We start from the raw sequence: 17,174 nt of genomic DNA on the forward strand, positions 1-17,174 counted from the left end.
TGTACAGGGTAAGAGACTACACCAATGTAATGTACAGGGTCATAGGCTACACCAATGTAATGTACAGGGTCATAGGCTACACCAATGTAATGTACAGGGTAATAGGCTACTACAATGTAATGTACAGGGTAATAGGCTACACCAATGTAATGTACAGGGTAATAGGCTACACCAATGTAATGTACAGGGTAATAGACTACACCAATGTAATGTACAGGGTAATAGACTACACCAATGTAATGTACAGGGTAATAGACTACACCAATGTAATGTACAGGGTAATAGGCTACACCAATGTAATGTACAGGGTCATAGACTACACCAATGTAATGTACAGGGTAATAGGCTACACCAATGTAATGTACAGGGTCATAGGCTACACCAATGTAATGTACAGGGTCATAGGCTACACCAATGTAATGTACAGGGTAATAGACTACACCAATGTAATGTACAGGGTCATAGGCTACACCAATGTAATGTACAGGGTAATAGACTACACCAATGTAATGTACAGGGTCATAGACTACACCAATGTAATGTACAGGGTCATAGGCTACACCAATGTAATGTACAGGGTAATAGACTACACCAATGTAATGTACAGGGTAATAGACTACACCAATGTAATGTACAGGGTCATAGGCTACACCAATGTAATGTACAGGGTCATAGACTACACCAATGTAATGTACAGGGTCATAGACTACACCAATGTAATGTACAGGGTAGCATTTATAGGGATCTGCGTGCCAAGTTATCGTACCATTTATAGGGATCTGCGAGCCAAGTTATCGTACCATTTATAGGGATCTGCGTGCCAAGTTATCGTACCATTTATAGGGATCTGCGTGCCAAGTTATCGTACCATTTATAGGGATCTGCGTGCCAGTTATGATTTTCATTTGCGCATTTTCGGTGGAACAGTTTCATTTCATTTCTCAGTCTTCATATCTCGAAACTAATGTCATGTGGTTAATCAACATGACACGAATCTAAAAGACACTTCTATTGCCAATATGTAAAAATAGCCTATATAAAGCCAACGAATAAAAACATTGCAGGAAATATCCTGATAAATATCCTATAAATCACATTGGCTACACATGGCCTGTCTGCAAGGAACTTGAAACATTGTATCATCTATTAACTCCTTCAGCCCATAGCTTGTGCTATCAAACTTGCAATGTTCTATCAAATATTCTGGGCCCTCAGAGTTTCCCCGTGCCAGTGAGCTCTGGACAGACAGACAGACACAGCTGTGGGCTATTTAGCAAAGGATTAGAAGTAATCATGTAGGCCTATTTTATGATGTTTCCAATAGATCAGAGCATGTCATTTTTTCCCCATTTTATGCTGAGTGGTTATCGAAAGAGAGCTGGAAAGATTTTTCAAATAGGCTACGTTAAGGATCTATTGTCATTCTCAATGGATGTAAAAACAAACTTAGTTTACTTTCAGTTTGAGTTAAGACAATCATAAATAGTATCAGATCCCCAAAATGGTCACATTTATAAGCCTACATTTGCGCGCGGGCCAGCTAGCCTAGGACTACTTCTATGGGTAATCAGGTGCGCGTCCTTACTCAAGATTGACAGGAGCGCTACAAAACAAACACAATGAATAAATTGACAACTCGTAAATGGAATGAAATAAACAGAAACCTTTTCCTCACAAGTGTAGCCTACGTTATGCGCTCTGTACACAACTACAATGACGACGGTAAGACTGTAAAAATAATATATTGAATGTATTAACAGCAATTACCATAACCATTGTAATTTCTAAATGATGGTAATTAATAGTAAATATATTACTGGGTGATACTGGTGTGTCATCCCCCCCTCCCAATGGACTCTGCAATGGATTAGTCCACTCAGACAGGCATCATTCAGACAGGTGTCTCGTGTGACATAAATTATTTTTATGTATTTGCCACTGCTTGATTAAAAAAATCTCGGTCGACCAATAGCCTGTCAACCAAACAATCGACCAGTCGACTAAATGGGGTCAGCCCTGAAGCACATTTAACATGTATATTTGAGTAATTTAGCGAACGCCCTTATCCAGCCCTTATCCAGCCCTACTACATCTAGAGCTAGAGAGGGTTTTTCCAAAAGTACACCTTTTCTCCCTCTCTATTTTTCTCTCTCTCTCTCTCTGCTCTTTGGCCCTCTGGGCTTTGGTCAAATAAGGATAACCATTACGGAGCCAAATATTTTCCACTTAGTGTTTTCAAACGCTTGTAAAGTCTCTCTCTCTCTCTCTCTCTCTCTCTCTCTCTCTCTCTCTCTCTCTCTCTCTCTCTCTCTACCTACATCTTTCACTTTTCTCTCTCTCTCTCTCTCTCTACCTACATCTTTCACTTTCACTCTTTCTCTCTCTCTCTCTCTCTCTCTCTCCTGATAAATCCTGATAAAGAGTAGTAATTTATGAGAATTCCTCCTCCCTAGTCCCCTTATTGGTCCTGCACCTTAGCACTACATCCTTCCAAGACTGTTTAATGGCTCCAGGAGGAGAATGGTACTCTTTTCAGGAATGCACTTGAACATCCTGGAGTTCCTGTGGACGCTGTTGATTTACTAACTGGTTTTAGGTTTGGGAATTTCTCCTGTTGATCCACTCGGTCTCTGCTCTTTACCCTGCAGGGTACCTAACAATGAGAAGAAGGTGGTAGAGGGGGTGGTCCGGAGCGCTGGGGTGCGTGCCATCTCTGTCTCAGGTAAGAGATCAGTGCCTCATCAATCATCTCTGACTATCTTACTGTACTGTACATAGCTGGGCTATTGATGGAAGTCGATATATGTGCGGTTGCTGGAGCGAAGATGACCATGCTTTAATCAGATAATGACACTCAAGCTGATCCCAGCTTGAAAGTCCTTACTTGGATGTTTGTGGGTGTTTGGTTCTTCCTGGAGCGTACTTCTATTCATCTATTCATATGGTTGGCTACACTTTCAGCATTACAAGCTCGCTATAGATTGTTACCTTGGAGGTTTCTCACATGTCACTCAGATCTTAAAAGCTCATCTTGTTTTTTTTTCAGTTGAGGCAGTGATTTAGCAGCAGCAGTACACCTTGAATTGCATGAGGCACATCTATCACACTGTAACTGAACACTGCAGTCTTAGCTTGTGGATTAGCAAGTGGCAGGAGGAGTCACTGCTAAGGAGACGGGGAGGACGGGAGGGGATTGGTGGTGTGAGGGGTGCCAAGGCCTGCAGCTGGAGAGACCCATGCAAACACAAGGGCCCAGAAGGATGTCTGAACCTCTCTCCAACCCCCCAGCACTGTCAACAGCATCAACCATCCATGTAGGGTCCATGCCCCCTAGGTGTGAACTACTTTTAGGGGTTTGGTAATAGTATGATTAGGGTCTCAAGGCAAGCTGAAGTCCGGAGCTTAAGTCTACGCCCCTTCGTCGGTCATTGGTCAACAGTAAGGTTTCTTCAATTAAGTGTTTGTTGTCTCTCAACAATAGAAGACATGTTTTCATGCACATTTTTTCACTTGAGAAATACTGCACCAAACATCTTTTAGTTAGCTGTAAAATTGCGCGACTAAGATCTCCTCGGAAAAAACATAAGTCAAGAAATCTGTCATAATTCTTTACACCTTGCATTAATTTAGACTGTTTTGGGGAAGGGTATACTGGCTCAGGCGTCTCAAGATGGACCAGCAGTACTATTACCACTTTAAGGGAGCACACTTGTTCAGTTCACATAGCCGCATTTGGTGCCAGCTGAACCGAAGCATGTTGACGGCCTTAGACTCGGGAGCAGTTGGGTCCACGCTTTAGCTTCACTTACGTATCATTAGCATCAGACAAGGAGAATGTCTTTATCTTTACCCCTCTCACTGTCTCTCTCTCTCCCCTCTCCATCTCACTGTCTCTGTCCTCTCTTTCTCTCTCTCTCTCCCCTCTCCATCTCACTGTCTCTCTCAACTCTCACTGTCTCTCTCTCTCTCCCCTCTCCATCTCACTGTCTCTCCCCTCTCACTGTCTCTCTCTCTCCCCTCTCCATCTCACTGTCTCTGTCCTCTCTTTCTCTCTCTCTCTCCCCTCTCCATCTCACTGTCTCTCTCCCCTCTCACTGTCTCTCTCTCTCCCCTCTCCATCTCACTGTCTCTGTCCTCTCTTTCTCTCTCTCTCTCCCCTCTCCATCTCACTGTCTCTGTCCTCTCTTTCTCTCTCTCTCTCCCCTCTCCATCTCACTGTCTCTCTCCCCTCTCACTGTCTCTCTCTCTCCCCTCTCCATCTCACTGTCTCTCTCCCCTCTCACTGTCTCTCTCTCCCCTCTCCATCTCACTGTCTCTCTCCCCTCTCACTGTCTCTCTCTCTCCCCTCTCCATCTCACTGTCTCTCTCTCTCCCCTCTCCATCTCACTGTCTCTCTCTCTCCCCTCTCCATCTCACTGTCTCTGTCCTCTCTTTCTCTCTCTCTCTCCCCTCTCCATCTCACTGTCTCTGTCCTCTCTTTCTCTCTCTCTCTCCCCTCTCCATCTCACTGTCTCTCTCCCCTCTCACTGTCTCTCTCTCTCCCCTCTCCATCTCACTGTCTCTCTCTCTCCCCTCTCCATCTCACTGTCTCTCTCTCTCCCCTCTCCATCTCACTGTCTCTGTCCTCTCTTTCTCTCTCTCTCTCCCCTCTCCATCTCACTGTCTCTCTCCCCTCTCACTGTCTCTCTCTCTCCCCTCTCCATCTCACTGTCTCTGTCCTCTCTTTCTCTCTCTCTCTCCCCTCTCCATCTCACTGTCTCTCTCCTCTCTTTCTCTCTCTCTCTCCCCTCTCCATCTCACTGTCTCTCTCCCCTCTCACTGTCTCTCTCTCTCCCCTCTCCATCTCACTGTCTCTCTCTCTCCCCTCTCCATCTCACTGTCTCTCTCTCTCCCCTCTCCATCTCACTGTCTCTGTCCTCTCTTTCTCTCTCTCTCTCCCCTCTCCATCTCACTGTCTCTCTCAACTCTCACTGTCTCTCTCTCTCCCCTCTCCATCTCACTGTCTCTCTCCCCTCTCACTGTCTCTCTCTCTCCCTCTCCATCTCACTGTCTCTCTCCCCTCTCACTGTCTCTCTCTCTCCCCTCTCCATCTCACTGTCTCTCTCCCCTCTCACTGTCTCTGTCCTCTCTTTCTCTCTCTCTCCCCTCTCCATCTCACTGTCTCTCTCCCCTCTCACTGTCTCTGTCCTCTCTTTCTCTCTCTCTCCCCTCTCCATCTCACTGTCTCTCTCCCCTCTCACTGTCTCTGTCCTCTCTTTCTCTCTCTCTCCCCTCTCCATCTCACTGTCTCTCTCCCCTCTCACTGTCTCTGTCCTCTCTTTCCCTCTCTCTCCCCTCTCCATCTCACTGTCTCTCTCCCCTCTCACTGTCTCTGTCCTCTCTTTCTCTGTCTCTCTCCCCTCTCCATCTCACTGTCTCTCTCCCCTCTCCCTGTCTCTGTCCTCTCTTTCTCTCTCTCTCCCCTCTCCATCTCACTGTCTCTCTCCCCTCTCACTGTCTCTGTCCTCTCTTTCTCTCTCTCTCCCCTCTCCATCTCACTGTCTCTCTCCCCTCTCACTGTCTCTGTCCTCTCTTTCTCTGTCTCTCTCCCCTCTCCATCTCACTGTCTCTCTCCCCTCTCACTGTCTCTGTCCTCTCTTTCTCTGTCTCTCTCCCCTCTCCATCTCACTGTCTCTCTCCCCTCTCACTGTCTCTGTCCTCTCTTTCTCTCTCTCTCCCCTCTCCATCTCACTGTCTCTCTCCCCTCTCACTGTCTCTGTCCTCTCTTTCTCTCTCTCTCCCCTCTCCATCTCACTGTCTCTCTCCCCTCTCACTGTCTCTGTCCTCTCTTTCTCTCTCTCTCTCCCCTCTCCATCTCACTGTCTCTCTCCCCTCTCACTGTCTCTGTCCTCTCTTTCTCTCTCTCTCCCCTCTCCATCTCACTGTCTCTCTCCCCTCTCACTGTCTCTGTCCTCTCTTTCCCTCTCTCTCCCCTCTCCATCTCACTGTCTCTGTCATCTCTTTCCCTCTCTCTCCCCTCTCCATCTCACTGTCTCTCTCCCCTCTCACTGTCTCTGTCCTCTCTTTCTCTCTCTCTCCCCTCTCCATCTCACTGTCTCTCTCCCCTCTCACTGTCTCTGTCCTCTCTTTCTCTCTCTCTCTCCCCTCTCCATCTCACTGTCTCTCTCCCCTCTCACTGTCTCTGTCCTCTCTTTCTCTCTCTCTCTCCCCTCTCCATCTCACTGTCTCTCTCCCCTCTCACTGTCTCTGTCCTCTCTTTCTCTGTCTCTCTCCCCTCTCCATCTCACTGTCTCTCTCCCCTCTCACTGTCTCTGTCCTCTCTTTCTCTCTCTCTCCCCTCTCCATCTCACTGTCTCTCTCCCCTCTCACTGTCTCTGTCCTCTCTTTCTCTCTCTCTCCCCTCTCCATCTCACTGTCTCTCCCCTCTCACTGTCTCTGTCCTCTCTTTCTCTCTCTCTCCCCTCTCCATCTCACTGTCTCTTTCCCCTCTCACTGTCTCTGTCATCTCTTTCTCTCTCTCTCCCCTCTCCATCTCACTGTCTCTCTCCCCTCTCACTGTCTCTGTCCTCTCTTTCCCTCTCTCTCTCCCCTCTCCATCTCACTGTCTCTCTCCCCTCTCACTGTCTCTGTCCTCTCTTTCTCTCTCTCTCTCCCCTCTCCATCTCACTGTCTCTCTCCCCTCTCACTGTCTCTGTCCTCTCTTTCTCTCTCTCTCCCCTCTCCATCTCACTGTCTCTTTCCCCTCTCACTGTCTCTGTCCTCTCTTTCTCTGTCTCTCTCCCCTCTCCATCTCACTGTCTCTCTCCCCTCTCACTGTCTCTGTCCTCTCTTTCTCTCTCTCTCCCCTCTCCATCTCACTGTCTCTCTCCCCTCTCACTGTCTCTGTCCTCTCTTTCTCTCTCTCTCTCTCCTCTCTCCATCTCACTGTCTCTCTCCCCTCTCACTGTCTCTGTCCTCTCTTTCTCTCTCTCTCCCCTCTCCATCTCACTGTCTCTCTCCCCTCTCACTGTCTCTGTCCTCTCTTTCTCTGTCTCTCTCCCCTCTCCATCTCACTGTCTCTCTCCCCTCTCACTAACTCTGTCCTCTCTTTCTCTCTCTCCATCTCTCGCCGTCTTTCAAACTCCCTTCTCTCAGTCTCTCCCTACTCCCTCTTCTCTCCTCTCTCTCCCTCTTCCCTATCCTCTTTCCCCTCTTCCTCATCCCTCTCTCTTTCTCCCCTCGCTCTCCCATCTCTCTCTCTCCCTTCTTCCCTCCATCCTTTTGCCTCCCTCTCTCTTCCCAAGTCTGTTTCTCTTCATCTTCTAAATGTCAGAGGCTTGTGATGTGGCTGGTGAATGTTAATATCCTGGGAGCTCCAGTTACAGATAAAGGCCTGATTGAAGGGGTTGGACAGGCCCTATTTAACTGACCAGGGGTCGGAGGTTAGGGAGGTAGACAGTCAGACAGTATGGTATCAAAGAGATGCTTGTGTTCTATGGGGCTGAGAGCTGGTCTCTGAGGTTGGGAAGATCAGAGGGTGTCAGAGGGTCTCTTAGGGGGTGTCAGCTCTCTTGTAGCTACACAGTGATATATAAGGTTGAGGAGTATAGTACTCACAGATAGTATATTCCAGATAGATGGTTGAGTTTACTGATTTGTTTCAAACAAGATGGTTTGATGATTTTTTTTAGCATATGCCCACAGTATGCATATCAAAATTACACACTTATTTAAATGCAGTTTAAAAAATAAAAATAAACTAGGGGATAAGTCTGCTCTTTACCAATATCAGTAATTACATTGTCATACTGGTTGTTTCAGTTTCACTGTCAGACTGGATGCTATTTGAGTGTGTTTTAAAAATGTCTTCTTTTTTTTAGGAGTTTTGACAAGTTATTCAGTGACAGTGAGGAAGATCATAGGGAGATACAGGGAAGTGGGGGGGGGTTGTATATGTGATTTATGCCCAGAAGTCTTACCACGACAGCTTTTCATTTGACGGTGTTTTTGATATGTGGCGAAACGTCCACGGAGGTTAAACGGAGTGTTACTGGAGTGTGGCCCGTTCCTGTAGGTTCATGCTCTACAACATCCGCAGAGTACGACCCTGCCTCACACAGGAAGCGGCGCAGGTCCTAATCCAGGCACTTGTCATCTCCCGTCTGGATTACTGCAACTCGCTGTTGGCTGGGCTCCCTGCCTGTGCCATTAAACCCCTACAACTCATCCATAACGCCGCAGCCCGTCTGGTGTTCAACCTTCCCAAGTTCTCTCACGTCACCCCGCTCCTCCGCTCTCTCCACTGGCTTCCAGTTGAAGCTCGCATCCGCTACAAGACCATGGTGCTTGCCTACGGAGCTGTGAGGGGAACGGCACCTCAGTACCTCCAGGCTCTGATCAGGCCCTACACCCAAACAAGGGCACTGCGTTCATCCACCTCTGGCCTGCTCGCCTCCCTACCACTGAGGAAGTACAGTTCCCCCTCAGCCCAGTCAAAACTGTTCGCTGCTCTGGCTCCCCAATGGTGGAACACACTCCCTCACGACGCCAGGACAGCGGAGTCAATCACCACCTTCCGGAGACACCTGAAACCCCACCTCTTTAAGGAATACCTAGGATAGGATAAAGTAATCCTTCTCACCCCCCCCCCCCTTAAAAGATTTAGATGCACTATTGTAAAGTGGCTGTTCCACTGGATGTCATAAGGTGAATGCACCAATTTGTAAGTCGCTCTGGATAAGAGCGTCTGCTAAATGACTTAAATGTAAATGTGTTCAGAGGCGGTCTGAGTTCCATGTCTACACCAGTTCTCCTTGATACCATCCATCAAAGCCATTACTCAGAAATGGCTCAAAACCTTATAAAAAGCCCCCCTGCTGCAGCAGCTGCCTGCATAAATCCAACATATTTAACTGAATTCATTCCATATTGTGTCAGCGTACGGTCATATCCAAGACCTTTTGAAGAAGTGGAAATCAATTCCTTAGCCCCAGTATAGAATAGTGAAGGACTTATTACTGTGCTGTTGATGGAAATGCAGAAATGTCGTATTTAAAGTGATGCTAGCACTGCCCTGTCGTCTTTGACTTCCCTGTTGGTTGGTATAAGGAAGAAGAGATTGATTAATGTTATTATTACTGACGTATTTCATGTAGTTTCGTGACAGGCATGCCAGAGTGATAATGATTTCTTTACACCAACATTCATCACTCCTTCACAAATGCTGTCTGCTAATGTGTTTTCTGTGGCGTAGGGTGAAGGTGCCCCTAGACACTGATATGGGTTCAGTTTGTAATTTCCCCCACTAATTGTTAAGGTTAGGAATGACAGAGGGGAAGCTGATCCTAGATCTGAACCTGGGAGAAATAACCCTGTTTTTTTCAGAAGCACTATTCTTCTCTTCTTCTCACCATCTCTCTCGCTCTCCCTATCTCTGCTTGGCTGAAGACTGTAAACTGTGACCCCGACACCTCCTAAACCTGCTAAAGCCAGGCGCTTTTTCCTTCCTTTTGTCTTCTGAGCACATGACTCTCCGTCAAAGGGTACAACTGCTCTGATTGGCTGACTAAACTGACCCTGCTTCTTGTTTTTCTCTGACTAACACTGAGTGCCTAAATCCACAACACACAAACAAACACACAGGACCAGGGGGTTGAGGGGAAGTGGGGTGATGTTGATAGAAAGTGTGAAGTGCACTAAACCCTTAAATGCCTGACAAAGCAACACCTACAATGGCCGAACAGAACTAGCCTGCCAGGAAGAAGGAACATCTCATTGCTCATGCCCTACCCCTGTCATATCTTAGAGTAAAACACCTTTTAACCCATTCAGCTTTTGAAGACGGCAAGATTAAATTGATTCCACATTTTGTTTTCCGGGAAGGGTGTCGCCTGCTACTTGTAGTCAAGCCATGGCCCGCAAATCAGTAGAAGCGGAGTCCCACGCTCTAACCACTAGGGTACCCTGCCTAGAGGCGGAGTCCCAAACAGGACCCTATTGCCTATCTGCAGTGCATTCGGAAAGTATTCAGACCCCTTCCCTTTTTCCACATTTTGTTATGTTACAGTCTTATTCTACAATGGATTAAATAAATGTTTTTCCTCATCGATCTACACACAATACCCCATCATGACAATGCGAAAACAGGAGTTTTTAACTTTTTGCAAATGTATAAAAAAACAGAAATAACCTTATTTACATAAGTATTCAGACCCTTTGCTACGAGACTCAAAATTGAGCTCCGGTGCATCCTGTTTCCATTGATCATCCTTGATGTTTCAACAACAACAACTTGATGGGAGTCCATCTGTGGTAAATTCAATTGATTGGACATGATTTGAAAAGGTGCACTCCTGTCTGTATAAGGTCCCACAGTTGTCGGTGCATATCAGAGCAAAAACCAAGCCGTGAGGTCGAAGTAACTGTCTGTAGAGCTCCGAGACAGGATTGTGTCGAGGCACAGTACCAAAAAATGTCTGCAGCATTGAAGATGCCCAAGAACACAGTGGCCTCCGTCATTCTTAAATGGAAGATGTTTGGAACCACTAAGACTCCTAGAGCTGGCCGTCCGGCCAAACTGAGCAATCGGGGGAGAAGGGCCTTGCAAATCAGTATTTTATTTTATTTATTTTACCTTTATTTAACTAGGCAAGTCAGTTAAGAACAAAATTCTTATTTTCAATGACGGCCTAGGAACAGTGGGTTAACTGCCTGTTCAGGGGCAGAACGACAGATTTGTACCTTGTCAGCTCGGGATTTGAACTTGCAACCTTCCGGTTACTAGTCCAACGCTCTAACCACTAAGCTACCCTGCCTAGAGGCAGAGTCCCAAACAGGACCCTATTGCCTATCTGCAGTGCATTTGGAAAGTATTCAGACCCCTTCCCTTTTTCCACATTTTGTTATGTTACAGTCTTATTCTACAATGGATTAAATACATGTTTTTCCTCATCGATCTACACACAATACCCCATCATGACAATGCGAAAACAGGATTTTTGAACTTTTTGCAAATGTCCAAGAACACAGTGGCCTCCATCATTTTTAAATGGAAGATGTTTGGAACCACTAAGACTCCTAGAGCTGGCCGTCCGGCCAAACTGAGCAATCGGGGGAGAAGGGCCTTGGTCAGGGAGGTGACCAAGAACCCAATGGTCAATCTGATAGAGCTCCAGAGTTCCTATGTGGAGATGGGAGAACCTTCCAGAAGGACAATCATCTCAACAGTACTCCACCAAAGGCCTTTATGGTAGATTGGCCCGACGGAAGCCACTTCAGTAAAAGGCACATGACAACACACTTGAAGTTTGCCAAAAGGCACCTAAACGGACTCAGACCATGAGAAACAAGATTCTCTGGTCTGATGAAATCAAGTTTTGAACTCTTTGGCCTTAATGCCAAGCGTCATGTCTGGAGGAAACCTGGCACCATCCCTACAGTGAAGCATGGTGGTGGCAGCATCATGCTGTGGGGATGTTTTTGGGTCCACTCGGAGCAAAGTACAGAGAGACCCTTGATGAAAACCTGCTCCAGAGTTCTCAGGACCTCAGACTGGGGCGAAGGTTCACGTTCCAACAGGACAACGACCCGAAGCACACAGCCAAGACAACACAGGAGTGGCTTCGGGACAAGTCTCTGAATGTCTTTGAGTGACCCAGCTAGAGGCCGGACTTGAACCCATCGAACATCTCTGGAGAGACAAGAAAGCGACGCTCCCCATCCAACCTGACAGAGTTTGAGAGGATCTGCAGAGAAGAATGGGATAAACTCCCCAACTACAGGTGTGCCAAGCTTGTAGCGTCATACCCAAGAAGACTCGAGGCTGTAATCGCTGCCAAAGTTGCTACAACAGAGTAAAGGGTCTGAATACTTATGTAAATGTAATATTTAAGTTTTATACATTTGTAAAATGTTATAAAAAACTGTTTTTGCCTTGTCATTATGGTGTATTGTGTGTAGATTGATGAGGAGGGGGGGACAATTTAATCAATTTTAGAATAAGGCTGTAATGTAACAAAATGTTAAAGTCGAGGGGTCTGAATGCTTTCCGAAGGCACTGTATTATGCCCTATGGGCCCTGGTAAAAAGCCTGACTGGGCTGTAACAGGGCTGATGGTGCAGGACTGCTGTAAGCCTGTCAGGCCACATCAGCAACCAGGCAGATATAACCTATAGCTTCTGAGAGGTTAAAGATGAAACACCCTTTAATAGCTTTTTGACTTAACATCCATCTATTTATATTGCTATAATCACACAGATGTATATATTTACAGTACTAGTCAAAGGTTTGGACACACCTACTCATTCAAGGTTTTTAAAAATTATTTTTAGTACATTGTAGAATAATAGTGAAGACATCAAAACTATGAAATAACACATGGAATCATGTGGTAACCAAATAAGTGTTAAACAAATCCAAATATATTGGCATTCTGCATTCCACAGCATTCTGCAGCGATACGTCATCCCATCTGGTTTGCGCTTAGTGGGACTATAATTTGTTTTTCAACAGGACAATGACCCAACACACCTCCAGGCTGTGTAAGGGCAATTTGACCAAGAAGGAGAATGATGGAGTGCTGCATCAGATGACCTGGCCTCCACAATCACCTGACCTCAATCCAATTGAGATGGTTTGGGATGAGTTGGACTGCAGAGTGAAGGAAAAGCAGCCAACAAGTGCTCAGCATACGTGGGAACTCCTTCAAGACAGTTGGAAAAGCATCCCAGATGAAGTTGGTTGAGGGAATGCCAAGAGTGTCATCAAGTGGCTACTTTGAATAATATGTGTTTTTTGGTTACTACATGATTCCATATGTGTTTTTTCATAGTTTTGATGTCATCACTATTATTCTACAATGTAGAAAATAATAAAAAATTAAGAAAACTTTTGACTGGCACCATATATATCGCGTATATATCGCTAACCTGAGTTTTAGCCCTCAAGGATGTGTAAAAACAAAAATTATCTAACTAACAAAGTTAACCAACACTAGAGAGGAAGATGTGAAGCAAGAGGGTTTACTCCGCTCAAAATCTGTCCACAAAAATAATACTACGAAGTGAGGAATTCTTGTATGGAGGTCAATGAGAAAGTTTAGAATTTGTTCTACAAAAAATGTCATTGCTAATTCGCTATGTGAGGCTTATTTGATGGAATATAAGTTTTGTGATGGTTAGGTTTACGAGTGTGCTGATATAAGTGGACGCACCTGGCAATTTCGGAAAAAATTACTTTATACCGGAGTTGTGTGTCTGCCCTCTCAGTGGTCCCACCTGATCTCGCCTCCTCCAATGCTAATAATAGCCAGGTGATAGCCAATGAACTCCACCGACCCCGTTCAGAACAATGCTGGCCGTCCCTTCAACAAACTCAATCAGGTTCCACACATTCCAACTACAGACTAACTCCATTTAAAGTAGAAACTTTCCCACTGATACTAAATAAAAGCATAGATTGGATACACTGTTGAAATGCCCAGTCACTGCTTGTCTTGAAGGAGTGTGTTACAGCAACAATTATTAAGCCCATTTTTAATTAATTATACTGTCTTTTATACTTTTCATATATTTGTGAAAAGTGTGTAACCTCTCCTTCTCCCCTCTCTCTCTCTCTCTCTCTCTCTCTCTCTCTCTCTCTCTCTCTCTCTCCCTCATTCTCTCTGTTTTGCATGCTCTCCTTGGACTTGCAGAGGATTGTAGTGGGGATGGTAAAGTTTAGCTTCTTTTAATATTTCCCTTCATTCCTTCCTGTCACCTGCTACTAACTCACTGGGGCCATGAGGGATGATTCTGGGGGTTGTGGTTCGTGTGTGTATGACTCTACTGTGTGTGCCTTATGATGAGTCATGAATCATATCAATCAAATGAATCAAATTAAATCCATCTGTTTTTATCCATCTTCTTCTAGGGGTTTGTCATTGGTTATGCGCTAATCATGCAATAGACGTTATTGGAATTAGGGAAACAATGTAGCGGTTAACATCGTCTCTAGAAATTGTGCTGAAATCTGTCCGAGCTGCAGTGCTGCCGTGTGATTTGAAGCGATTAAGTCTGAGCCTGTCTAGAGTGCCAAATTGGCAGGGTTTGCACTTTTGGGACTATTCCATTGGTTCCATGGTGCCAGATAAGCATTTGAAAGAAAACAAATGCTAGGCTATTTTCGAACCCAGGTCTGGTCAGTTTGTCTGTCCTAAAATCTGAACCGGTATTCACAGAGTCTCAGATTTGGTGTGCCTTTTTGATCATAATGAATACGTTAGATAGATGGGGGGGGGCATGATCGTAGATCAGCACTCCTACTCTGAGTGGCTTTTTGGCTATACCGTCCCTGCTGTCTGCCTGCGTCTTTAAGGGCCCAGGTCCAAGCCCTCTCCCAGCTCGGCCCCATAAAGAGAGCTGAGTTTGGCTGGCGGCTGGCTAAACACTACACAATCTGGTGTTCTCCCTTCCCTAAGAGGAACAGTAGCCAAGAAGGCACACCTAGCAAATGACCATTTTCGATCAAGTCAAGATTGGACAGCCAGAGGCCGTTCACTTACTGTAAACACCTGAATCTGTTCATCTAGAGGACTGTATGATGGCTCTTCTCTCTGTTTCTCTTTTCCTGAAGTAAAAGGGAATAACTGGTTCCACCCCCCTCCTTTCCGTCTCCACATCCCCTCTCCTCCCTCTTCTTCCCCCCTAACCCAGAAGCCCAGCTGTACTGCTGAGTTCTGATTGGCTAGACAGACAGAGCAGACAGACACACGAGTGGCTGAAACTGTGAGAGTTGCGAGTGCAAATGCTTGTGTTTCTGTGTGTGTTTACTGTACGAGAGCGACTGTGTGTACGAGAAAGCGTGTGTGTCTTTCTCTGTGTTCGGCAGTGTGGGAATTTGTGGAGGAGCACTTGCTGTGTGACTCAAATATTTATTTTCAGCTGGCTGTAGTTGCTTGTGTGGAAGGGTACATGTCTAGCTAGCTTTATTTGTGTGTATCCGTCTCTGACGGTGGTGTGTGTGTGTGTGTGTGTGTGACTGGACTGACCACGAGGCTGTTGTGTTTCTGCAGAGACGGATGATTATGCTGAGATTATAGACGAAGAGGAAACCTACACCATGCCCTCAAGTAAGTGCAGCTCCGTACTCTCTGGTATTGTAGTGCAGTATGTTTCTGGTCATGTGTCCCCTGACAATCTGTTGTCCAGACTGTCTCCAGGGATCCAGCCCAGATGCTTTTTCTCTAGTTCTCTTCCACTTCCTCTTGGTCTCTCTTTTATTTCTCTCTGTTTCTTTATCTCTCTCATTCTTTTTCTTTGTCTCTGTCTCTCGCTTACACTTTCTTTTGGTCGCTCTCAATCTGATTCATTCTTTCTCTGTCTCTTGGTCTCTTTCCTCTTTCACTTCTTCTTTCTATCTCTCTCTCTTTCTCTCTCTTCATCCTTCTTTCTCTCTCTTCATCCTTCTCTCTCTCTCCAAATTCCCTGGAAGTGGCCCCGGTTCTGATTCGTGAACTATCTTCTCCCCCTAAGGCTCTGTGGATGTGTTGATACGGCTGCTGGAAGACTGTAGAGTCCACCAAATACCAGACACACGCTGCCTGTGTGTGTGTCTTGTCTAGGAAACGTAACTAGTCCAACAGTCAGATTGTCTGGGACACTCCAATGTTTGGTTGTCATGGTGACAGTATAAGACTCCACACATGCTGTAACGTGTATGTGAGGAACAGAATAGTCACTTATTCATATTGATGGTCTACATATGATCCTTGCCTCACTCAATACTGCTGTTATGATGCTGTCCAAATCAGATAGTGATTCTGTTCCATTATGATTTACTGATACTTTAAGAAAGTATCCAGGGAAAGCCCAGTAGTACGTCCTCAGAAAAAAACGAATATCTGTCACAAATGTTGATTGTTATTATTTTCAATATTCATGTAATAGGTAGTCCTCATTCAGGACTAAATATGACAGGTGCCCTTTAAGTGTACTGCAGTGAAAGAATGAGTTAGTCATATAATTAGAATCATTAGAATGGATAAAGCCCCTCAGACCATGGTACACCCATAGCCGCCAGTCCACCCACCACTGTACATTGACTCCCATGGCAATGTCTGTTCTAATCATTTAAATTATATGTCTCCAGTAACCCCAGGTCCTTAGTGACCATGATGCTGAGTCTCCAGTAACCCCAGGTCCTTAGTGACCATGATGCTGAGACTCCAGTAACCCCAGGTCCTTAGTGACCATGGTGCTGAGTCTCCAGTAACCCCAGGTCCTTAGTGACCATGATGCTGAGTCTCCAGTAACCCCAGGTCCTTAGTGACCATGGTGCTGAGTCTCCAGTAACCCCAGGTCCTTAGTGACCATGATGCTGAGTCTCCAGTAACCCCAGGTCCTTAGTGACCATGATGCTGAGTCTCCAGTAACCCCAGGTCCTTAGTGACCATGATGCTGAGTCTCCAGTAACCCCAGGTCCTTAGTGACCATGATGCTGAGTCTCCAGTAACCCCAGGTCCTTAGTGACCATGATGCTGAGTCTCCAGTAACCCCAGGTCCTTAGTGACCATGATGCTGAGTCTCCAGTAACCCCAGGTCCTTAGTGACCATGATGCTGAGTCTCCAGTAACCCCAGGTCCTTAGTGACCATGATGCTGAGTCTCCAGTAACCCCTGGTCCTTATTGACCATGATGCTGAGTCTCCAGTAGTGACCATGACCCCAGTAACCCCAGGTCCTTAGTGACCATGATGCTGAGTCTCCAGTAACGCCAGGTCCTTAGTGACCATGATGCTGAGTCTCCAGTAAGCCCAGGTCCTTAGTGACCATGATGCTGAGTCTCCAGTAAGCCCAGGTCCTTAGTGACCATGATGCTGAGTCTCCAGTAAGCCCAGGTCCTTAGTGACCATGATGCTGAGTCTCCAGTAACCCCAGGTCCTTAGTGACCATGATGCTGAGTCTCCAGTAACCCCAGGTCCTTAGTGACCATGATGCTGAGTCTCCAGTAACCCCAGGTCCTTAGTGACCATGATGCTGAGTCTCCAGTAACCCCAGGTCCTTAGTGACCATGAGTCTCCATGCTGAGATCTGAGTCTCCAGTAACCCCAGGTCCTTAGTGACCATGATGCTGAGTCTCCAGTAACCCCAGGTCCTTAGTGACCATGATGCTGAGTCTCCAGTAACCCCAGGTCCTTAGTGACCATGATGCTGAGTCTC

General features: G+C 46.1%; 1 protein-coding gene and 1 long non-coding RNA gene across 18 annotated transcripts in view; both read left to right on the forward strand.

The window, feature by feature from the left end:
- LOC118399008 (focal adhesion kinase 1-like) overlaps window positions 1–17,174 on the forward strand; it is a 269,083-nt gene that overhangs the window by 202,143 nt on the left and 49,766 nt on the right. For 9 of the 14 annotated variants that reach the window (XM_052472725.1, XM_052472724.1, XM_052472723.1 and 6 more), the window contains 3 exons: window positions 2,649–2,722; window positions 13,671–13,688; window positions 15,030–15,086. In XM_052472725.1, coding sequence (XP_052328685.1) covers window positions 2,649–2,722; window positions 13,671–13,688; window positions 15,030–15,086 — 149 coding nt within the window. Of the gene's footprint in view, window positions 1–2,648; window positions 2,723–13,670; window positions 13,689–14,774; window positions 14,925–15,029; window positions 15,087–17,174 lie in introns of those variants that run through there. The other 5 variants (XM_052472718.1, XM_052472719.1, XM_052472721.1 and 2 more) reach the window with 3 other exon arrangements.
- The window catches only part of LOC127909971 (uncharacterized), a 2,685-nt gene continuing 1,705 nt past the window's right edge, over window positions 16,195–17,174 (forward strand). For 3 of the 4 annotated variants that reach the window (XR_008073185.1, XR_008073186.1, XR_008073188.1), the window contains exon 1: window positions 16,195–16,274. This is a non-coding gene — a long non-coding RNA (uncharacterized LOC127909971). Of the gene's footprint in view, window positions 16,275–16,852; window positions 17,013–17,174 lie in introns of all 4 variants that reach the window. The other variant, XR_008073187.1, reaches the window with a different exon arrangement.

Source organism: Oncorhynchus keta, chromosome 20 (assembly GCF_023373465.1).
Source record: "Oncorhynchus keta strain PuntledgeMale-10-30-2019 chromosome 20, Oket_V2, whole genome shotgun sequence".
Taxonomy (NCBI): Eukaryota; Metazoa; Chordata; class Actinopteri; order Salmoniformes; family Salmonidae; genus Oncorhynchus; species Oncorhynchus keta.